General features: G+C 37.1%; 1 protein-coding gene across 8 annotated transcripts in view; it reads left to right on the top strand.

Annotated features, from left to right (window-relative positions):
• clasp1a (cytoplasmic linker associated protein 1a) overlaps window positions 1–24740 on the top strand; it is a 115846-nt gene that overhangs the window by 49341 nt on the left and 41765 nt on the right. For all 8 annotated transcript variants that reach the window (XM_042494519.1, XM_042494515.1, XM_042494512.1 and 5 more), the window contains exons 9-17: window positions 15108–15248; window positions 16160–16233; window positions 17292–17384; window positions 17536–17681; window positions 19892–20027; window positions 22202–22272; window positions 22534–22593; window positions 23195–23272; window positions 24097–24264. In XM_042494519.1, the coding sequence (XP_042350453.1) occupies window positions 15108–15248; window positions 16160–16233; window positions 17292–17384; window positions 17536–17681; window positions 19892–20027; window positions 22202–22272; window positions 22534–22593; window positions 23195–23272; window positions 24097–24264 (967 nt within the window). The remainder of the gene's footprint in view (window positions 1–15107; window positions 15249–16159; window positions 16234–17291; window positions 17385–17535; window positions 17682–19891; window positions 20028–22201; window positions 22273–22533; window positions 22594–23194; window positions 23273–24096; window positions 24265–24740) is intronic.

Raw genomic sequence — 24740 nt, 5'->3', positions numbered from 1 at the left:
ATGTAGAATGCTCATGAGGGTGTTTATTAGATTACTTGTTTATGTTGGTATGAGTAGCAGACATTTCTTCTGTGCACAACAATAATGTGTGTGGAATCTGAAACAGACAAATTCATGTCTGAGTATTAAGGAGCTGTGTCAGGGCTGATAAATGATATGATACTGTGTTGTTTTGTGGTACCACTCTTTTGCCTCTTTTCCACCAACATAGATCCAGTTCCCTTCTGATTAGCACACCTAATTTTGAACTGTTCAGAGCATTTTGACCAAAAATGAACTGGTTTAGAAACAGAAAAGTTTGTTCTCTGCTGGAATCCAAAAAAATAGCTGCTTTTCCTTGACCTGAAGTGCGAATAGTGACAACATTAGTGGACTTGTCATATTCTACAGGTTTAAAAAAAAGAGAGGATGGGAAAGGCAACAATGAAGAGGTTGAGTCAGAAATACTTGTTTACCAGGGTTTCCAACACATTCACTTACATGTGGCAGCCAGCCACAATTAAAACATTTGCTGCCACAAATAGATTCTCTATTTTTAGAGCTGGACATTTCATTAGGAGCTCTACTGGAATATATTTACCATTCGGTTATTATAGCACTGCAGTCTTGGTGTGCAGAGTGCACTCTGGGCACAGATGGAGCAGCAAAACATTAGTTGCATTGTAAATGAAACTTTGTTCACTCTGTCTAGTCTAAAGTCTAAAAGTTATTCACTCCATGAGTCAAACTTGATAAACTGCTGCTGAGGAATAAAATAACTTATGAAGCGTTCCACCTGTGTTGCTTTTCACACATCTGCAAAATCTTCCGAATTTAGAGAGGCGGCTCAGAATGAAACACACATTGAACAACCAAAAACAACAAAAAAAGAGGTTCAAGAACCACAGCTAATTTGGAAAAAAGTGTTTAGAAATTAGTGCCTCAACTTACAAATATTCTCATTATCAGTATCATGTAAGTATTTTCATTGACTGATAATTGTCTCAAGTAATTGTTTGATCTGTAAAATGTAAGTAAATTTTGAAAAAGCCTTATGACAAGTTCCCAGAGCCCAATGGTGATGTTGTCAAATGACAATAAATTGATTATACAAATTTTAGCTAGTTCTTAACTAATAGACTTGTTTTAGTTGCAGTGCAGCAACAAATAGCCATGATTATGATACAGTAATACATTTAGATAGAATATTTTAATTTGCAACTACTAATTGAGATTGCTCGGCCAAATTTAGCTGTTGCTCTTAAATAACTGATTTCTGTAACCGTCTTCTTCTTTAAGTGGACATGTCAGCATTGTCAGAATTTCTACAGCTCTGTCTGGTTCTGTATGGGACCATTTATAGCAGATCAATGCATAATGCAAACTGCAGCTTCAAATAGAGGCGGTATTTTTAAGCACAGAGAGGACAGTCTTAAAACGGGAAACCATGAAAATGGGAGAATCAGCCGATGGCTTTTCAGTTTCTTCAACACAATCACACAGCGCCTTTGTAATTGGCTTAATCCCCGAGGCTTTGTGTGTATTTCAGTGTGTGCATGAGCTGCCTTCAGTGTCCTCAGATTTAGTGCTTTGCTGTTACATGAACGTAGTGGACACTGTAAGTCTGTCTTTTTCCCACTGTGATGAGCAGAGCACATTTGCACCTTCAGCCCCATCATGTCACTGATAAAATAACTTGATAGTGATTTTATCTTGTTTTGGTACTAACTGGATTTTGTCTCAAGTGGCACGCCCCTCCTACCACTGCACTAAATGCAGGGGATACAGATGATAACATATTTAACCACGTGTAAGTGATGGCCTACTGGGATCTATCCATTAAAGAAGAAATAACAGGTCTTCGATTGGCTCTCAGGGCTGCTACTCTCATGGATTTGGGATGACATGAGTGCCTCTGTGCCTGTGGTGGGTGCATGAGCGCTGTGTGTGCATGCAAGTGTGTGTCTGCGTGTGTGTAGTATTATATCCTGCACCATGTAGGAAAGAGTTAACATCATTGGGGGCTGAATTCTCATTCTGAGGAAGCCCTTTGATCATCTCTCTCTCTTTCTCTCGCTCTCTCTCTCTCTCACACACACACACACACACACACAGTGAATGCACTGCTTTGCAAAGAGCTTAACGTGTTTTCCTATGTGTGTATGGATTGTGTGTAGGTGTGTGTGACTGCTGGTATTGGCTGTAGCAGCATGTGGAGGAGGCTGTAAAGAAAGACCTTTTCTATATTATGTAATATGGTGAGTTTTATACTTAATACTCTGGAAAATGAAGGCTTAAATATGTATTTGTTTGCTCCGTCTATATTATAGAGGAATGGTATATGTACATATCTTAGAGTCTATAAGATATGTACATATACCATCAAATAGTAGACTTTGAAACCTGTATCGACATCACTTTTCTTGTGCTGCGTTCACATGCCTTTCACTAGTATTTAAACCTTTGAAATTTACAAATGACATTGGTTTGAATTTTTCAAAAACATGGGGAAAAAGGCAATCAGCAACTCGGCGTGAAACGTCTGTCAAATTGCAAAAAAAAAAAAAATGCAAAAGGTGACGAGAAAATTAACTTGGCTAAAACCTTAGCTAAAAAAGAGAGAGATGGTATAATAATTTGAAAATTATCAAATAACAATACAGTATATTTAAAATTTGGCAACAAAAAGAAGTTCTTATTATTCATATTTATTTATTTTTTTATTTTTGTACTTTTTTTCTGTCATTCACTGTTTTTTTTATTTTAATAGGTAATTTTCGTGTAACATTTTACTAATTTCTTGCAATTTTTTTGGTCATTTTTTTGTTAAGTTGCTCATTGCCTTGTTACCAGGCCAATTTGCTTAAGTTTCAAAAGGTTCAGGGTGAAGTTTTTGGACAAACATTACACTGTATTGTTATTCTGTATTGGATTCTGTGTTTTTGTTTTTAGCAGAACACACCAGAGAATATTTAGTTCAAACAGAGTGGTGACGTTGTGTTGCCCTCACTGCTCTTTGTGTTAATGAAAATGTTTTGAAGGGAGGAAATGATGTGAGTACCAGTCGAACCAGCGTTAAACGTTTCATACTTTCTTTTTAAATAAATGGTGTACAGTGGAACAGGTTTATGCCGATGTGAAGAGAAGTTCATTTGGATTTTTTAGTAACTGATAAATGTTTGAAAAACTTAAATTGTTAAATGGGAGAATGGAATCTGATGTGGCAATAGGTGGTACTATGAATGATTAGTTTTAGCCCCTCCCCCACCAGAATATACTATATCAGGGTTCCTGCAGATCTTCAAAAAAGCCTTTATCTAAAAATAAGGCCTTAACTGATATTAAAGTGTCCTAAATCAATCTTTCAAAGGTCTTGAAAATGCAAAAACGTGATTTTATGAATAGATTTTCTTCTCTTTTTTCTTTACCTTGTAATATCTCGAAAAATAAATGACAAAAATCTGACTTTTTTTAAATTATCAAATGGCCACTTGCATTTATGTCACCAAAAAAGCCATGTTTTATTTTACAATTAATATTTGGTTAAAATTGTTCCCAGCCCTAAATAGAAGGTGGAAGACGGTAGAAGGTAGATTAATTAGTCATTTTTTAATCAGAGTTTAAAAAAATGTAATTACATTTATCCTTGATCCTGCTACATCTTTGGAGCTGAAGAAATAAAGATGTTGGTTCATGATTTTTTCCCTTAAATTTGGCACATGGCAACAGCAAAAAAAACCCCCATAAATTCGACAGTGATGGATGCTGCTCTCAGGAGTGGTGCAAAGTTGAATACTTAAAGATGAAACGGTTGTGTTTTTCGCATTTGTATGTGCGTTTTTTCTTTTTTTAGTAACTCATATGATGCAAGAAGCAACAAGCCTCAAGTATTTTTATCTAATCTGTCCAGAATTCATAAGAAGTTTGTACACCCCTGACCTAAGGCAAACACTGTACTGAAGTCCCACATAATGGCAGGATCTGTTATGTGTAAGGTGTCTCTGAGAGTCTTGTGGAAGATCAGGAGATGCAGCTTGCTAATTATTAATAGTCGGTTAATAGTCGGTACACAGTTGCAAGAGACAGTAGAAATAAGAGAGAAAACACTGTGTGTGAGTGTGTGTGTGTGTTTGGGGGTGGGGGTGTGAGAGAGACAGGAGAAGAGAATGAACTGTGAGCAGCGCACTGAATGATGTGATTGTCTTCTTGATGCTCTCTGCCAAGTGAAATGGGCACGCAGCCTCTGTAGTGACTCTGAGGATTAAAGGGGGTCTTTGAGGGGCACAATGAGGGCCCGCTGTAGCTGTGGCCCCTCTGCCATGACACAGGCAAGGGTTATCCATGCCAACAGTACTGAATATCTGTGCAAGTTGCCACAAAGAAGCGGCCTCAGTAACTGAGAGCTGGGGTGAGCAGGCTTAAGTGCACATTTGTATTTGCACAAAAACTCATTTTTTTGCCTTTACAGTTCTGTCCGAATTTAGTGCAAATCTTTCACCATAATAGCATTAAGGGAGAGAAAAGAGAAAGAGAGTTAACGCTTTGAAACTTTAATTGACATAATGTTTCTTGTGCCACTTTCAGACCCCTTTGACAAGCATTTAAACCTCTGAACCGTGAGCAAATTAGTGCGATTTCTTTTAACAACATGGGAAAAGAGTCAATGAGCAACTTGGCAAGAAACATCCCACAAATCAGAAGAAATCTGTAGTTTGTTTTTTTTTAAGCAAGGGGGAAATGTCTTGGGGAAAAAAGAAGAAAAGCTTGGGAAAAATGTTGATGACTATATATTTATAATGATCATAATAAAATAATTAATATTACATTACAAAATTATTCAAAAAAAATGTAAGCACTTTTGCCCAGTTATTTTCTTACTTTAACTCCGCCCAAAACTTTTTTCTTTCTTTAGAACTTATTTGCATTTCCTTTAAAAAAAAAAAAACTTCTTTTACTAATATTCAGATATTTTGTTTTTACTAATATTTTTTGATAATTTTTTGGGTCATTTCCTTTAAAAAACATTATTATTATTATTATTATTATTATTATTATTATTATTTATTATTATTTATTACTATTATAATAATTTTTTTTTTTTTTAACTAATCTCATTTAATCATTTTGGCTCATTTTTTGTCTTTATTTTTCTCAATACCGTCTTCTCATGTTTTTGAAAGACATCAAGCCATGCTCAAGTTTCAAAGGGTTGATTAACATTGTGCAAGTGTTCTATTAATCTATAGTGGCAGGTGCTAGTTCCAAGACTTCATTTTTTACAAAACAAGGACCTAAATACTCAGAAATATTCATTAATGGATGTTGTTGTGTATTTAAGACATTTTGTAGAACAGTAGTATTTAACTAACGCAGTGAACTTTTTCACCTTGTCTCCTGTTAACCTGTCGTCTCTTCACAAGTCTGTGCCTTTTTTCTTGTGTGTCAACATTCCTCTGGTGTTGTGTCTCGACATTTGAATCTGTCTCGTGTTTGCAACCTGGCCATCTCTCTCCGAAGCGATGCAGTGTAGGAAGAGATGAATGTGAGACTCCTGGCTGATGCTGATCCTCTCTATTTTTAGTTTGTGTGAAATCTGTATTGACATCACTTCTGTGTGGTGGTATGATTTCATTTGAACACATGGGATATGAGCATCTTGGCAAGAAATGTCCCCATATTGTGCAAGAAAATTATGAAAAGGTGACAAGAAAATGACCTTTTTCTGTTTGTTTTTTTTTTTCTTTTGCTTATTTTCAGGTAATTTTCTAGAACCTCTGAAATAATTTCTGGGCAAATTTTTGGGCCATGTCAAGTCAAGTCAATTTTATTTCTAAAGCCCATTATCTCAAATCACAATTTGCCTCAGAGCATACTCTTTACAGCATAACGCATCCCTCTGTCCGTAGACCCTCACATCGACTGAGGAAAGTACGATGCTGCATTGATTTGTTTGCAGTAAACATATTTCATGTTATGGTGGAAATACAGCTCAGTTTCCTCAGCAAAACTCAGATCTTTACACAACACACCCAAAAGTAAAGAGCACAGATATAAGCTTTTAGCTGAGCCGAAAATCCTGAATGTTGGCAGTAGAGGCGCTAAGCTGCTTCAAGGCTGACTACATCTTTTTTTATTTTATGAAAGATTCCAGCATTCATAATTTGCTTTTAAAATCAGTCAGTAGGCAACCTGGACTCAAAATTTGCAGTTAGTTGCGCTGAATGAAGGGCTGTCAACACCGAGCACTATACCTTTAACCATAACAAGTGAACATCCACACTGATGAAACAATAACGTTCCGTAAAAAGCGGCACAGAGCATGTGCTACATACTCCTACAAAAATGAAATTGAAATTTCATCAAATCTTTTTCAAAGACAACAGGATTTAGGAGAATATAACCACTCTATTATGAGAGTTTCAACCATGAATCCACATCAGTTTGCGGGACATTGTGGCGGTGGTAAAAGAGGACATCAGTGAAGACAAAGCCAACTTCAGAGACCCAATCAGTGCCAGAAAGCCTATAGCCGATAACAGCCGAGATTGAGTGATTGTACTGTGTTAAAGGTTGTTCCTGAATCCTAAATGACAGAGATGAGGTGCAGTTAAGAAGCCGATATTGAAAGCACTCCTGAAACTTTAATTTGTAGATGTATGTACTGATGACGCCCAAAATGAGCACTTAAAATTCAGAGGATTTGGATCTAAATTCAAAATCATTGTAGGACAAATTATTGCCCTGTCGGTGACATCATTACCTGGCGCTGTGTTCTCTTGTGTTTTTATTAATTAATTTTTTCAAACGTTTTGTCACTGAGGTATGTGCTACTGTTCAGAGTGCAGTGCCAATGAGTAAAATGTTGGGACCAAAAGTGTATGCGTTTGGATTGATCTTGTGGCTTTTCCTGTGGATTGGATTCGTTTATTTGGCAGCGTGAACCTATGGGGCTGGCTGCCCCGGCAGTGGTTGCATAAACCTACAGCCTAGGGGAAAATTTGTTAGTCTATAAATCATTTTATTAAGGTGATGTAGTTTTCAAATCAACACTAGGGATTTTTTTTCTTTCATCAACTCCTGATAGCGGTCAGCATCACCATCTACTGGCCAGAATCTGCTATAGTCAGGGAGATGAATCAATTTATGATGACTGAATTCACAGGAATAAAAACAAAAAGAAAACCAAACAGTAAAATAGTCCACAGCTTCATACATCTGCAACAAAAAAACATACATGTGAGAAAAAGGAGAAAGCATGAGTGCTTCCGGTGTCCCTCAAACCACCTGTGCTCATAGAAGGGAATACTTAAAAAAAGAGGAACTTATAAGCAAAGACTGTGTGGTGTGAAAGAGCCAGGTCCAGGCACTCAGGATGGTGTGTTTTTTTAATGTTTCTAGCCCTATCAATTAGAGGTCTTTTATGCTTTTCTAACCACCCTGAGTGCCTGGACCTGGTTCTGTTACACCACAGTTTTTTCAGGTTCCAAGTTCCTCCTTTAAAAAAAAAAAAATTGTAGTCCAAATTAGATGTTAGGATCTATGTTGGATTAGGCCATTAAATAAGAAAAAACTCTGATAGGCTGTTAGTATTTCTGTCATTCATGAAATCGCTCTAAGAGCAATCCAAAGGATATCGTTCAACAATTACGTTACAGTTGTAGTGTGGACTCCACCATCTATTTGAATTAGAATGATTTTTAAAACTTTTAATTTTAAATCTTTTAAAACTTATAGTTATACTGGTAGTTATAGTTATTATTACTGAAGTTAAAGTTATAGTTGTAGTTATATAGTTAGTTATACTGGTAGAAGTTATAGTTATATGGAAGTTAAAGTTATAGTTAGTTATATCAGAAGTTATGTTATACTGGTAGTTATAGTTTATACTGGAAGTTAAGTTTATAGTTGTAGTTATACCAGATAGTTATTACTGGTAGTTATAGTTATAGTTATACTGGAAGTTAAAGTTATAGTTGTAGTTATACCAGAAGTTATAGTTATACTGGTAGTTATAGTTATAGTTATAGTTATACTGGAAGTTAAAGTTATAGTTGTAGTTATACCTGGAAGTTAAAGTTATATAGTTGTTATAGTTTATACAGAAGTTATAGTTTATAAGTTATAGTTATAGTCTTGTAGTTATACTGTCTGGTTAGTAGAAGTTATAGTTTAGTAGTTATACTGGAAGTTAAAGTTATAGTTGTAGTTATACAGAAGTTATAGTTATACTGGTAGTTATAGTTTATAGTTAGTTATATGGAAAGTTAAAGTTATAGTTGTAGTTATACCAGAAGTTATAGTTATACTGGTAGTTATAGTTATAGTTATACTGGAAGTTAAAGTTATAGTTGTAGTTATACAGAAGTTATAGTTATACTGGTAGTTATAGTTATAGTTATATAGTTAAAGTTATAGTTATAGTTGTAGTTATACAGAAGTTATAGTTATACTGGTAGTTATAGTTACCGGAAGTTATAGTTATAGTTGTTGTTATACCAGAAGCTATAGTCATGCCAGAGAAGTTACCGTTATAGTTATACTGGTAGTTATAGTTGTAGTGGTAGTTATAGTTACAGTTATAGTTATCGCTCTCGGGTGTGGACGGCCCTTTAGAGCCCGGGGACCTCATGGCCACTGGGAAATCAACAAGTCAATTCTCTGCTGCTGTTCCTCTGTCCTTCAGTGGATTGTAGAGTGTGAGTGGGACAGCCAGCTCATTGTCCTCACAACAAACCAGACTACAATAATATGTCTCTGTTCTGTCTGCGTGCTGTGAAAATATCAAGCCCACACTGAGCCGAGCCTTTAAGGCTTCAGAGCAGTGCTCATCAAAACAGGCCAAAGGTCAACTTCAGAGGATCAGTCGGCTTTTTCTGACAGAGAGGAAGGATTCAAAGCCTGCCCTCTGATATCTTTCTTTTTGGGAATTTTTGGGACCACAAGTTAAAGAGGAAACCATAGAGTAAAGGTTTCACATGTCATGTGTTGACTGGTCATCAGAATGTTTTTCCTACTACACTGAGGTGAATAATATTTCTTTATTTCATTTATATAGTTTTATTTGATAGGGACACTGCAAATGATCATACTACAGCTTTTGCCTGTTACAAACAAGCTGCAGTAACTGATGTTTTATTTGAATTTTTGATTTGATTTATTTATTTTTCAAAAACATGTAAAAAGGGAAATAGAGAAAGTATTTATAAGAAACAGACAAATACATAATGACTTGGTTTACATATTCAAAAAGGAGTGAGAAGAAGTAAAAAAATTTCCTTGTTTTAACCTATACTAAGATTAACTTCATGTATACATACTCAAAATTTAAACATCTCTGATTTTTCATTATTATTTCCAGAAAAAAAGAGAAGATAAAATAAATATTAAATAACCTAATAAATAAACAGTAACTACTGTAAACACCCAGTGATTGTCAAACCCCCTCTCCATCCCTGTACCTTGTGAAAATTGTTTGATACACATTATTTTAAACTGGTTTATATCTGGACATTGCTTTAGCACTACATCAAAACTGTTCCATAGTTTAACTCACATATAGAGATTATAGCTGTTGCTAGTTTCCAACTCCTGTCCCTAGTTAGGCGTTTAATTTAAAAAAAGAAGAAATAACAAACAAACAAACAAACAAACAAACAAACAAAAACAAAACAGATATTAAGATTATATACAATAATGTGCATACTATAACAGTTTACAGTAAAAAGAAGATAAAATGGTTTATATTATCATAGATTACATAAAATTACAACAAAACAAAAAAGATACAAATATCAGTGTTACATAGAGATATAAAATATTTAAAAATGTTCGCATCTCTGATTTTACTTTCAGCCGTCAACATTTAACAATTTTCTTAAAAAATTAATTTAAAATAAATAAATAAAAATAAAATAATTGAATTAATTTGATTTTGTTTAATAAGATACTAACAGTAGAAAACCCCTCAGCAGCAGCCAGCAGTTGCAGTAGAGTAAGCTCCCCCCTACCTGGCTGTCAAGGTGATGTTCAAGAGAGCAGGAGCTCAGTTTCTGGGTAGATATCTGACAGACAGGTAGAGGAATGTGGAAAATGTGGTGTAGTCTATGTGGGAGCAACTCAAATGAGAGACAAAACAGTTGAAAGTACTGCTAAATGTTTGATATATATTTTTTTTCAATCCATAACTTGCTTCGAGAAGGATAATTTTCTGCCCTGCCAGCAGCCTCGCTGTTTTGTCAGCAAAACAAGAAATCTTTGTTATGACATAACAACCGCTCACCAGTCATCTGTCTGTTATGTAACCCCACAGGCCACAGGCTAAACCACGGCCTGCGTGATGGACAAAGCCCAGAGCATGATGGGAAACACATCAGCTTCCCCTGAGCTACAGGGAGAACCAGGAGGACTGAAAAAAAATGAATAGATAAAAATAAAATAAAATAAAATAGACAAGACAAAACAGGACAAGATGAAATGAAATATGGAGACAATAACAAAGAGAGATAAGTTGATAGAGACAGGCACAGAGAAGCTGGAAGTTAAAAGGGGGAGGGGTGATTGCAGTGAGTGAGCCCCCTCCTCTGTCTAACCCTCTCTGGCAGTACACACAGTACACGTTATTAAGTGTGTCCTCTTATTAACTTAACTTTCCTGAACTTTCTCTTAATCCCTCATGCCTCTGGGCTTTTATTCTCCCCCTAAAGAGTACAGTGAGGGGAGAGAAAATCCTCCCCATTATATAAACCTGTGGTCCAGAGACAGATTACTGGTGACTCTGCTGATGCCAATGCAGCTTCAGCAACTTTGAGTGCTTCAATGTGTTGGAGTGTGTTGCACTTCTCAGTGTTTCCTGACACCTAGTGGACAGAGACGGTAGCACATCTTTGATTCTTGAAATGGACCTCATTATACACTTACTGCACTTTCAGCGCTTTTTTTTTTTTTTTGGTTTTGTCGCTCAAGATAATGAATCGTTATTTGAGATTGTATACATATATTTCCCCTAAAATTATTATTATTGATTCATGTATTTTATATGAAGCCAATTGCTTCTTCTTTTCTTCTTTCTTTCTTATGATTGTCTGTTACTTTTGTCGTCTTGTCTGACCAATTCTGTAACAAAATAGTATGGTGAGGAGGTAATGAAGTGGCAGACAGTGACTTTAAAAGCAACTACTACCATTAATGAAAGGAACAATCCATCCTCAGACACTTTGACACAAGCCTGTTTTACATAAAAATTGTGCTACAGGGTCGTAACAAAATCCCTTCTTCATGCCGCCTTTGCATTTTTACACAAAACCAAATAACGGCGGCATCATGTCACTGCATTGTGTGATTTTAGACAGTATACTGGCATCGCATACTCTGCAAAAGGACTCCCTGCACACCGTCTAGCTTGCAATATCACTTTTTCTTTTGACGTTTCGGTATTAGACCTTCATCAGGCATCAGGTAACAAAATGGACAGAGACAGTAGACAAAGAAGAATATTGATGCTCCTCATAGGATCTTTTCCCCTGACAGGAAGTTGCCTACTGCAATATTGTGTGTCCTTTCTCTGCCGTCCTTCCGGTGTACTTCCTGTGTGTGTGTGTGTTTTGTATCAAACAGCCCTGCGTCTGGAGGAAGGTGTGCTCAGTGTAGGAGTGACTATTAAAAGTCACAGCCTCGGCACACTGTTCTACTTTAATGAAAGACTTTCCTTTACCTAAGCCTGTATGTGTACGTCTAGGTTCAGTTGCTCATATTATGTTGCATGCAGCGCTAATTGCTCCCCTGACACACAGATGAATTACCTCGACATTTGTGTCAGCGTGGTGAGAACAGCCCTCTGACGGCTGTAATCGATACTTTTCTTCGTGAATCAGGGCGCTGTGACGGGGCTCAAGATATTAGCTCTGATGGAAAGGTGGAGATCAGACAGAGTGAGCTCACATAGGGTTTTTTAGAGAATTTAAATTTAATTTCCTTTATGTTATAGTTTACCTTAACCCTTTGAAACCTGAGAAAACTGGCTTGGTTTCTTCCAGAAACACAGGAAAAGGCTTATGAGCAGCTTAAGAAGAAATGACCCAAAAATGTACAATAAAATGGTAAAAAGTAAAAGAAATAAAAAATAAATCAAACCCCTAAAAATTTGGAAAAAATAATAATAAGAAAATTAAAAAAAGGGAAATTATAAGAACTCAGTAAAAAAAAATTAGATATAAAATTATGATAATTACAAATAAAGGTTTTTGGATATATATATATATATATATTTAAAATCATATTTATATATATATGAATTTCTTATATATGCCGCAGTTTAAACGAATTTACATTTATTTGCTCAAATTTTGAAGGTTTAAATATTGTGAAGGTGTCTGAGTGCAGCACAAGAAAAGTGTTGCTGATCCAGGTTTCAAAGGGTTAAAATAAATGGCAAGGCTAGCCTTTATAGCTGGTGTTTTCTGCTCCAAGAGGCACCCTGAACTCTGTATAATAAAATAAATAAAAACAATTAAAAAATGCTCTTGTTAGCTGGTTAATCACGAGTATGTAGGTTAATGAGGCCAGATGGCTTTTCCACAGACGTGTGTGCTGCACAGAGCCGCTGGGAGAAGTTGAGCAGTTTGAGGCAAAGGGTTGGTGAAGCCTGACACTAATTGGTGAAAATTGTGAGGCAAGCTGTGCATTTGTTGTGCAACACATTCTTGTTCCCCGAGTTTGCAATCTTTGCTCTAATCTTTGCATTCTTGTTTTTATGATGTTCTGATTACTTTTTACCAAAAACTCTCTCATCAAGATGCACCACAGACTTCATCAACACTGTGCCCATTTATCACAGAAAACAGCTAGTAAACAGTTAGCAGAGGACAGAGCTGTGGAGGAGCTAGCAGAGGATCTGAATATTAACCCTTTGAAACCTGGATCAGTATCAGTTTTCTTGTGCTGCGTTCAGCCGCCTTTCACAAGCTATTTGACCCTTTCAAACTTGAGCAAAAAGTTGACAAACTGGGCAAGAAGTGTACCATCAGTAACAAGAAATTAGAAAAAGGTGGCAAGAAAATTACCTAAAAATACTTTTCAAAAAGAGGGGAGGATTATGAAGAATCATCCAAAAAATACTGAAAAATATCCTGAAAAAGACATATGTACTACTACTATTGCTACTACTTCAACTACTACTAATAATAACATAAATAATAATAATAATACTCAAAATCACAATCAGCATTTTGTATTAAATATTATGTAATATAAAAAATAGAAATATTAATTCATATATGATATAAATTCTTCTTTTTTCAGCTCTTTTTCTGGGTCATTTATACTACTACTACTACTACAGCTAATACTACTTAGAATAATAACATCAATAATAATTATTATCATCATGTTATATTAAAAATTATGTAAAAATAAAAAATAAGTAAATATATGATATAAATTCTTATCTTTCAGCACTTTTTCATGGTTATTTATTCTACTACTACTACTACTACTAATAATAATAATAACTATGTAGTTATTTTATATTTAAAATTACATAACAGAAAACCCCCATAAAATCTTCATTTTTAGTGTTTTTTTCTAGGTTATTTTTGAGGGTTTTGTTTGTTTTTTGTTTTTTACTCTCTTTTTGTAGTTTATTTTCCAGGTGAGTTTCTTGTAACTTTCTAACTATTTTTTTTTGGTAATTATTGGGCCATGTCTTGTTAAGTTCCTTATAACCTTTTTTTTGCAAGAAATCAAACCAATCTGCTCAGGTTTAATAGGGATCAAATATTGAGCTCACTTTAAGATTTTTTGTAGATATTAAAACACGGTAGCAACACTGTGTTTTGTCATTGTGATTGTTGTCAGGGTTGTATCAGTGTTTGTGAGCACAAAAAGGTGATCTCACAACAACAATAGACCCCTCCCTCTTTTCACTGCGAGAGTCCCTATAGTCTGACAGCATCACCAGTGATGGCACTGTGATACACACACACACACACACACACACACACAGAGAGAGAGAGAGATAACTGAGAGAGGAAGGCTTAAGGGGTGGTTGGTCTGGCACTTTGTCAGAGCCCAGCATACAACAGAGGCACACACAGACACGCACACACACATCCTGTGGACAGATGCTTGGTGAAAAAGAGCGAGCGTGTTTGAGGCTGCAGCAGAAACATGCTGAGGAAGCTGGTGTGCAAGAAAATCTGCGCTCGTAAGAATGATGCCTTTTTAATCTCTCCCGTTTCTCCCTCTGTTCTCCTCTGGCTTGGCTTTTGCTCATACAGATTTTCTGCTACTCTGTCTGTCTCGCCTTTCAGTCGTTGCTGAGCTGTGTCTGGACGTACGTCTCCACCTTTTCCGCTCTCAACCTGTTGCCTTTGTCTCCGTCTTCCACTTTTGTTGATGTGCTCTCTGGGTGTCTGTGATACATGTGTTGTCATGCTTCTCGTCGCAGCAGGCACATTTCGGGGCTTGTTTTCTATATGAGCTTGATTACGGTGTTTACTCACATGAATAAATGTGACTTGCCTCCACTGATTGAAGCCATGTTTATGCGCAGCTTATTCCTAAACAGTATTTTATAGTAAGCTGATCTACAGGAGCACACCCCTTGTGATAAATTGACTCATAATTTGTTTGCTATTTATCACAAATGTCCTCAAAAATAGACGGTGACCCTAACAAACATTCTCGTGGTGGCCGTGCCTCAGCTGGTAGCAAACCACCCGGCACCGAGCGTCATATCTGCCCCGGAGCTAATCCCTCGTGTGAATGGTCACGTTGGGCAGGTGACAGGGGGCCATGTATCGTGCACTGCCAAACCAGATTAAAGTCAGATGGATGGATGATAAAGGCTGAATGGATACATACACATGACCTGACAGATTGACTGCGTCGCACTCTTTCCCCAGAGGCAGCCAGAGGTCACACAGCAGGGATGACTCAGGGCCTACTGTAGGCACACTGATGAGAAGAGGAGGGTGACGCGTTTAGGAAGAACACCTCTGACCGAATGACGAGGAAATAATCATGTATTGATCCTTACGGGAAATATCTCTCAGTCATCGAGGAGCATTTTCCACTGTTTAAATTGACCATTACATCATACATCTTCCCTTTTTCTGCCTGTGTCGTTGCAGATAAAAACTTTGAGGATGAAGACTCTGTGGACGGAGGCCGGTCCTCCTCCTCTTCATCATCCAAAGCGCCTCCCAGTGGCAGGAGGACTGTAGTGAGCTCTGTGAGACGACCCAGCTCAGCCACCTCAGCTAAGGCTTCAGGTGAGGGAGGAGGAAACACCACAGATATCAGAAACATAAATAATTCATTGGCCATTGTGATAAGTTGGTAATATGGTGAAACTTGTGTGTATTGTTTTAGTGTTATAAATAATTTTTTTTTAAAAAAGCAAAAAACAAATATGTGTGTATTGAGAGATGCGGATTTCACAACAAAGTCAACTGCAAGTCGCTTCATTCTGAACTGATTTTCATGAAATGTGTTTTGTTGTAAACATCAGAAAGTGAACATGATTTTAGTTACTTTGAATTAATTTCAGCGATTGGAGGCAATCTAATCAGCTCTATGACAAAATGGTAATCTTCCGCATAGCCACAACACTCAGACATGCAGGCTCTGACTTATAATTACTAGTCATTACTAGTACTACTACTACTACTACTATTATGAATACTGGCCATTTTACTTCAGTGTTTACATTTTCTGCTTCTTAAAATTTAATGCAACTTCATTTAATTCAACTTCATACTTCCATGACATATCAGAAACATTATATTACATTAAGTACGGTAACAACTGTTATGTTCACTTTTTTATAACGAAACAAATTCATGAAAATCAGTTCAGAATTGATCAAGTTACAGTCAATTTTGAAGTGAAATCTGAATCTCTCAAAACACATGTATTTGTTTTCTAGCGGATTTTGACCTTCCCAAAATTGCACCCTCAGCGACTCATGTCAAACAGAGAACTCGGTATCTAATATCTATGGGCAACACTAGCAGCAATACATTTACTGTTCAACATTAGTAATAGTAAATTTGATAATGCCTTGTCTTAAGACTGCGTGTGCTGAAGAGATATCAAACCTTTTCCTGCTGTTTTGATCACTCTTAGAAATGCTGAGGTGTAGAATCTCAAGAATAATTCAATGTGCATGTTTTTCTCAAAGGTAAAGAAGCAGGTGCTGGCGCTGTTGATGAAGAGGATTTCATCAAAGCCTTTGAAGATGTGCCCTCAGTGCAGGTATGATGAGCACAGTGATGTCTGATATTGTTAGAGTGTAAAATCTAGCAAAAGAAGGAAGATGACAAATACAGAGGAAGGTACGCAACAAAAGGTGCTTTCTCGTCCAGTGTGAACAGTTAGACTGTGTTCACGCCCTACAGGAGTTCAATAAAAAGAGGAAAAGCTGCTGTGTTTTGCAGGTCTATCAGGACTATTTCAGAGGCCATCTGGGCAGGAAACATTGGGTCGTAGAACATCGGATGGTCCTGCCTGACTCCTTTTTTTGTTAAAAAATAGAAACTTCTCCATAACTATCAAAAGGCTGCTTTGTTTTCACCCTTTTAGACCCGGATGAACATCAGTTATCTCGCAAACCTCGAAAATCAGAGATGATTTATTTCAAAACCATTTCAACCAGTCCTACAAACTGCAAAAAAAACTATTAAAAGGTGACATGGAAATGATCTGACAATTAGCTGGGGAGGATTATTCGATATGATCAAAAACGGGGGAAATGTCTAGAAAACTATATTTAACATTCTCTTAATTATATATTTATTAATTTTGTTACTTGAAGGTCATTTTCTCCCCCTTTTTAAATTTTTTTAAAACATTTTTTTCTTTTTCTTCTACTTTTTCTTTTGCTCATTTTCAGTAATTTTTCTGTAACCTTTTTTTTTGACTAATTTCTTGCAATTTTTGGGGGCCATTTATTGTTAAGTTGCTTGTTGCCCTCCCATGTTTTTGAAAAACATCGAGCCAATTTTCTCAGGTATCAGAGTCTTAACAAGACATTTGATGGCATCTCTCTTCATGTCAAACCATCCCTTTATTTCTGCCACAGCATCCACAGCTTCAGCAGTATTTTCTGATTTCTTCAGGGTGTCAATTCATGATGGTGATTGCATGTCACAGACTTGTGCTTACTCTTGCACAGACTTGGAGCGTGGTGAATGGTGTGGACTATTACCAGCTGGCCTCTGTCTAATCTCAGTCTTTAAAGCAAACGCAGTGCTTAAAAACAGTTGATTCTGAGGATGATGACCAAATGATCTCTCCCGTGTCTCTGTGTCCAGATCTACTCTAACAGAGAGCTGGAGGATCAGCTGACTAAGATCAGAGAAGTGCTGTCTGATGACAAGCATGACTGGGAGCACCGAGTGGTAGCGGTAAGACTCAGAAACCAAATTAACACACACACACACACACACACACACACACACACACACACACACACAGAGACAGGGTGAAAGTGTATGAATCCAGTGATGAGGACCTGATACATATGTCTTTATTTTGTCTTTGCCTGTTTGTCTCCAGCTGAAGAAGGTCCGTTCCCTCATGCTGGCCGGGGCAACTGAGTACGAGAGTTTCCCTCAGCAGCTGCGTCTCCTCGAGGCTCCCCTCAAGCTGTCAGCTAAAGACCTGCGCTCACAGGTGGTCCGCGAGGCCTGCATCACACTGGGGTAAGATGAAGTTGTGGATGTACTGTCCCACTGGCATTTCTAAATGGTTTTTGGACTCAAGAGTACCACTTTATAGTAGCCACAAATAATGTGATCAAAAATAACGGAGCATTTTTTACATCTTATATGATCCTTTAATAATAAAGTGAGATTACTTTTGTGATTCCTACAAACTCAACAAGTTTCAAAATTGCATTCCGGCATCAGTATGGTAAATTATGTAAAGGATGGTGAAGAATTTTAGACTAAATAGAATCTGTGACTTACACAGCTGTGAATAATTGCTATGCACGAAATGCTTGGAGTCATTTCTACGCAGCATTCCTGTCCTGTTTCTTTGATTTCTGAATATTAGCGTTAATTAAACCATAGAGGTTCCTCTCCATTAACAAAGAAAAAGTGTTTTTCTTATGTTTCTGTTTCCCAAAAATGTCTGATCTTGATTATGCTGACTTGTATCAGTGCAGTTTTTCACGAGAGGTGTTTTATTTAAAAGGGATCATGAACAGTTTAAAACATAAGTGTTACCATTTGATGCATCGTACCAGATTATAGCTCAAAGCTAATTCACATCTGCAGTCTCTCAGCAGGTCAGAACAAAGACACAGCACAATGACTCGATGTCCTGAAGTCCTAGAAATGTCCTAAAAATTCTAGAAAAATCCTACAGTCCTAGAAATGTCCTAAAATCCTTGAAATGTTGAAAATCTTAAAAATGTCTTAAAAAAAGTCCTAGAAACATATATGGGGCTGCTATGACTGTCCCCTGGTCTCCTGCCATTTTTTGAAATTGACACCCAAGCAAAGCAAGTTGTGTGTCCCTGGCTTCAAACAAATATTTTGTGTATGTGAATATTTTGAGTGTGTCTGTTACATGTCAGCACTGATTGATTAAAATAAAGGCACAGGCATAATTCACAGGTTAATATGGTGGAAAACTTTGGTCGTTTGTGTTGTAATCGTAGAGTCATTAAGATTCTTCAGTGGGTTAGCATCAGTTGCCTCACCAGCGAACTCTTAATGGCTTTGATTGGCAGCAGTGACATTAACTCAAATCTCTAAATGATTAGACTATGCCAGCAAAATGCTTAAATATATTCTTTACACACACTTAAGCTAATGAACATGAGCCGTGCTCAGATATGAGAGGAGCAGCATGCCAAAAACTCCCAAAACATCCGTCATCCAAATTTTAATCCAACACTGATGAGGTGCAGCGGAGCAGAGATGCACGCAAAGAGCAGCAGCTTGATGAATAGATGGGAGCTACATAGATCTTATCATCATCGCCTGTAATGTCACCACAGTTTGTATTTTAATCCAGTACGAACATTTAACAGCTGAGGGAGAGCATTATTGCATAGCATATTGAAATTTACTTCAGTTCTTAAACCATGTTAACCTACATATATTGTTGACTTTTTTAACCTTTCTCTTTCTCAGTTTATCTTTTTTGTATTCTTTCCAAAAACAGACAACTGTAATTTTACATATGCAGTTTAACTCTGCGTGATTTCTTTTTTTTGCCCTAAGTCATTTTCTCACTCTTTGCAATTACCCATGGAGTAACATCAATTTTCTTGTGCTGCTCTCAGGCGCCTTTAACAAATATTTAAACCTTTTAGCCCTGAGCAAATTGGTGTGATTTCTCTCAAAAGCATGAGAAAAAGGCAATGAGCCACTTGGTAAGAAATGTTCCACAAATTGGTATAAATTAGTGGATTTAGGAAATTATTTTTTAAAAAGTCTAGAAAACAACGTTTAGGGAAAAAAGAAAAAAACCTATTGAAAAACTATTTAATGAAGCATTTAGCTAATTATCATTATTCTAAATTAAAATTATGTCACAGAATTATTATAACTCACATTTTTCCCAGGTCATTTTCCTTTTTTTCTTATTATTCATTCATTTATTTATTTATTTTTCACAAATTTTCAGGTCATTTTTTAGTACTTTTTATTAATTCTAATTTTGGGGTATTTTCTTTTGTCACTAGTTGCCTTCTTCCCATGTTTATGAATGAAATAGATTTGATTTGCTCAGATAATTAAAATGCAGAAAGTGAAATCAACTTTCACACATTACAGCCTTGTCTTTGGAAGAACTGTGCGTTTTTGACACACCTGCAGAACAATGGCACATCACCATGTTAACGGACGTTACACACGTTCATGAACACCACATCCCTCCCTCATTCTCCCCCTGCCAGACATTTATCATCAATACTGGGCAACAAGTTTGACCATGGAGCGGAGAGCGTGATGCCCACACTGCTGAACCTCGTGCCCAACAGTGCCAAAGTCATGGCCACGTCTGGAGTGGCCACCATCCGCCTCATCCTCAGGGTAAGACATCCAGAGGGGAGACTTTTTTGTGGTTCTTCAGGCGCCCTGCAGATATTTTCATTCATCCATGACAGTCTATCTGTCTATCAGCCCGGTGCAAAGCGGTTATTGGAAGCTTCAGACCGACACAGTTGTCATACTCACAGCCAGCACCCGTGTTGTGTAACTGGCAGATGTACTTGTGTCCATCTGTGCACCCTTGGGTGTGGAGGTCTTAAAATGACATGTGGTCTGACCCACAGTGATGTATTGCTATTTTCATCCTCTGCCGCTCTTCCTGAGGTTTCTTCCTTTTTTTTCCCCTGTTACAGCGGATCTTTTTCAGGAGTTTTTCCCTGGGTGATGTGAGGGTCTAAGGGCAGAGGGGTATAGTACACTGTAAACCCTCTGAGGCAAACCATGTTTTGTTATAATGGGCTCTATAAATAAAATTAACTTGACTTGAGGAAGAAGAGAATCAACACAGGGATGTGCAGATAAGTTGTTGGTGGGTGAAATAAAAATCATTAACCCCTTAGGGCCTGCTTTAATATTATGACCAAAAATATTTCTCTGCACACAACATGCACTGTTCAAATTAAGCTTTGAAAAATATTACACATTTAGATTATTTTCTACTTTAATAGAGGTAATTTTTTAATCAATACCAGTCCCAATCATAAAGATCAAATATTCATTAATTTTAATTTTAAATGCCAGGTTTTTGTCATAATGCCACTTCTTTTTAAATGGAAAAAACCCCAATAAACCCCACAAAATATTAATTATTTTCAATATACTAAATGCAAAGTAGATTCTTTTTATTATCTCAGCCTGGGATATGTCAATGATTAGCAGCAACATTCATTGTTATACATTATTATTTTTTTGTGCAGTGTAAAATACTCAAACTCATATTGCTCTGTGCACATAATGCACAAATCAGGCTATAAAAAATATTTTACATGAATATGATTTTCTAATTTTATTGATATATTTTTAACCATTATCAGTCCTAATCATAAATATAACATATTCATTAATTTTCAGAATTTTGACCCTTAAATGCCAGGTTTCTGTCATGATGCCACTATGTTTTTAGATGCAAAAAAAAAAAACATAAAAAAATAATTATTTTCAATATCTCACATGCAAAGTAGTTTTTTTTTTTTTAATTATCCCAACCTGGGATATGTCAATCATTAGCAGCAACATTGATTGTGACAGTGCACTTAGTGGAAATAGCATGTATTTAAAATTTGGTAAAGATGAGGTCATTAGATGGAAAAAAGTAAAAATGACAAATTCCAAGGGAAAAGCCCAGATTGACACCCAGGAATAATACAATGCATGTTTTTATGCTTTGATGGCTATAGGATCAAAAATTGCAGTTTGAATGGGTTTAAATGGTGCATTTTTTTAACTTAACAGAATGACTGTAACAATTTTGTTTCCACAGTGTATTTTAGACTTACTGTTGGAGCTGAGCTGGAATTTCCAAGATCAAACAAAAATACATAATCTCACCAAAATGTATGCTATTATACATGAATATAGCCAAAATTATCAAAAAAAAAATCAAGAATGAAAAGCGTGTAAAATGCACAAAAAAGTCCCTATGGGTTAACGAGGTGAATATTATTTACATCCTGTAAAATGTGCAGATAGCAGAGCAGAGCTGCTTTCACGCCCAGAGCACACGTATGATTCATTAAGGGGGTGAAAACAACCTCTTCGCCCCTCTACTTTACTTTTTGGCCAGGTTAGGCGCCATTTAATGAACAAAAGTGGCTGGACACGTCCCTAATGCACCTGGGCCATGAGCTATAGTTTAGATAGGGCCTAAAGTCTTCCTGAGACATTTGAGCTGATGCTAAATGTTTTTTATATTGTATGCAGTGTGTTTCTTTGTTTTGTTTTGTGTTTTTTACTCATATGCACCAACTAGGAGTGGCACTCCTAATTTCACTGTATCCTGCACAATTCAATGACAACAAAGGCTTTCTATTATTCTATCCTTTTCTATTCTATTAAAGCCTTCTTGAGACATTTACAGTGCTGTCATATGTACCACCAAACTGCAAAAGCATCGTTATGTGACAATGAAAAGATAATTGTAACTAGAAATAGTGACACATTACATTTGGACTTTTAAAATACACCTGATGATTTTTTTTTTTTTTTTTGTCTTCTAGCACACACACTACCCTCGGCTCATCCCTATCATCACCAGTAACTGCACCTCCAAATCAGTGGCAGTCAGACGGTAAGAGGAACTTAATATTTAAATTTTTTTTTTTTTACATATTTCTTTTCTTTTTTGCTAAATTTTAGGTAACTTTTGAAACTTAGGAAAAGAAAATAAAAAAAAATCAAGTCAATTTACCCAAAGGGTTCAACCCTTCAAAGGGGTACTTGTCATAGTTGGTACGTAAAGTGAGTAGTTTTTACGTTGGTGTTTTTGGTCATAGAGCTCTTGCATTAGTTATCCCTCTAATCTCATGATGTTGCCTTGTCCCCTTCCCAGACGCTGTTATGAGTTCCTAGACCTCATGTTACAAGAGTGGCACACTAATACACTGGAAAGGTAAGTTGTGTCTTCAGAGTAGAAAATGATCTGTTTTCTTCCAAATCAACCAAAAAGTTTGGCAGGAGTACCACAAATATGTGTCGAACTAATAAAGTGGAGTAACATCTGTGTGCATCTTGGCGGGTTGGGGTAGAGTGCAGAGAGTGAAGCAACAGCCTCTTCCTCTTCCTCCTCTCACATGATGGCATTTGAGTTGGCTAACATTTGAGTTAGCTAAGTTTTGCTTGGGTGCACCACTGATGAGGCCCCATTAAATTGATGAGTCCTGGGAGAGCCGTCATCTTCAAGACCCCCAGCGATAAGGCATGCTCCATCATTGTAACCATGGCAACCACGGCAGAGACTTTAAAAGCGTGTGAAAACCCCTGTGGGTGGACACACTGCCTGTGGACCACCAGAGGTAGAAAAGTAGAAGAGACAGAAAAGAGAAAGAAGAGAGATATCCTGAAGGACTTTTTTTTAGATTGAGGTGTATGTTTGAAGAGTCTGTACTTTGAGGAGTTTGAGGAGTCTTCTGTTCTTCTTCCTGGTTTCTTTTTGACGTGATCTTGGGTTTAACTGCTTGTGTCCTCCTCACCATGTTCCCTTACTACCCCAGACACGTGGCTGTTCTGACTGAGACCATCAAGAAAGGCATACATGATGCTGACTCCGAGGCCAGATCCATAGCAAGAAAGTAAGTGTCATTGCACCCCAGCAGGCTTAGTTTTATTATTTTACTGAACTTTTCTATGACTTTTGTTTCATGAGAAACCAAATATTCACTATTTTTTATCCCTTATGCAGTATGTTTTTAGGTTATCTGTCCATCTGTCCCATTCTAAATTTTGGTGATCAAAGGTCAAGGTGACCTTGCATTCCGTCTCATCCTTGTGAATTCAAAATCTCAAAAAGGTCTTAATGGAATTTCTTAAAATTTGGCACAAACGTCCACCTGGACTCAATTATGAACTGATTAGATTTTGTTGGTTCATTCTTGTGAATGCAAGGTATCAACAACCGCTGGAGCGAATTTATGCAAATCTGGCACAAACGTTCACTTGGACTCCAAACATGACCTGATTAAATTTTTGTATACAAAGGTCAAGGTGACTGTGACTTTGCATTTGTCTCATTCTTGTGAATGCAAAATCACAGGAAAGCCATCAGGGAATTTCTGAAAATTTGGCACAGTTGTCCACTTTGACTCAAGAATGAACTGATTAGAATCTGGTTGTCAATGGTCAAGGTCACTGTGACCTCATAAAACATGTTTTTGGCCATAAGAAATACATTTCTAAAACGATCTGCTAGGATAAATTGATGAAGTTATGACATGTTGTACTGTGACATAATAAATCTGCAAAAACATACTGCTGGCCATTACTTTACATCTTATGACAAAAACAGAAGGGGGGACATTTGTTCAGATACTGGATTGATGACACTGATCTTAGGTGTCAAGATTAGTCAAGATTTGGGGTCATCTCATCTTTTGTGTTCCCTTGTCCTTACCTGTAGGTGCTATTGGGGTTTCCATGGTCACTATAGTCGGGAGGCAGAGCATCTGTTCCAGGCGCTGGAGTCCACCTATCAGAAAGCCCTCCAGTCCCACCTAAAGAGCTCTGACAGCATCGTGTCTCTACCGCAATCTGACCGATCCTCATCGTCTTCCCAGGAGAGTCTGAAGTAAGAACCATAATGCCCTCCTGATGTTCCCCCCATCTGCCCTCACATTGTCCCCTGTTTTCTCTCCATCCCCATTCCCTTTACTACAATTTGTCTTCAGATGACTCCTTCTTCCACCCAAATCTCTATTATATCCTCCTATTTGTTGTCCTATCTCCTACCTTCTACCTTTTTTCTATATTCTTAAAACTTTTGCACATCTGTTTGCTGTAATTGATTGGAGGAAACCACTAATGCATCTGTCTTCTTGAACATGATTGTAAAAACATTGGTAATTATTATCAGATGGGCAGCAGAGCGCTCTCACACACAGCCACATGCACACACACACACTCTTGGATCGATTGGCATCATTTATCCAGTTTATAGATTCCCTGTGGGGCGTGCTGACTAATGACCTCATACTCAATCCATCAGGACCGCAGCTGTAGTGGTCATCAGTGTGTGTGCGTGTATGTGTGTGTGAGGGGGTGAGC

The sequence above is a fragment of the Plectropomus leopardus genome, chromosome 10 (assembly GCF_008729295.1).
Source record: "Plectropomus leopardus isolate mb chromosome 10, YSFRI_Pleo_2.0, whole genome shotgun sequence".
Classification (NCBI taxonomy): domain Eukaryota; kingdom Metazoa; phylum Chordata; class Actinopteri; order Perciformes; family Serranidae; genus Plectropomus; species Plectropomus leopardus.
This window is presented reverse-complemented; position numbering and strand designations above follow the sequence as displayed.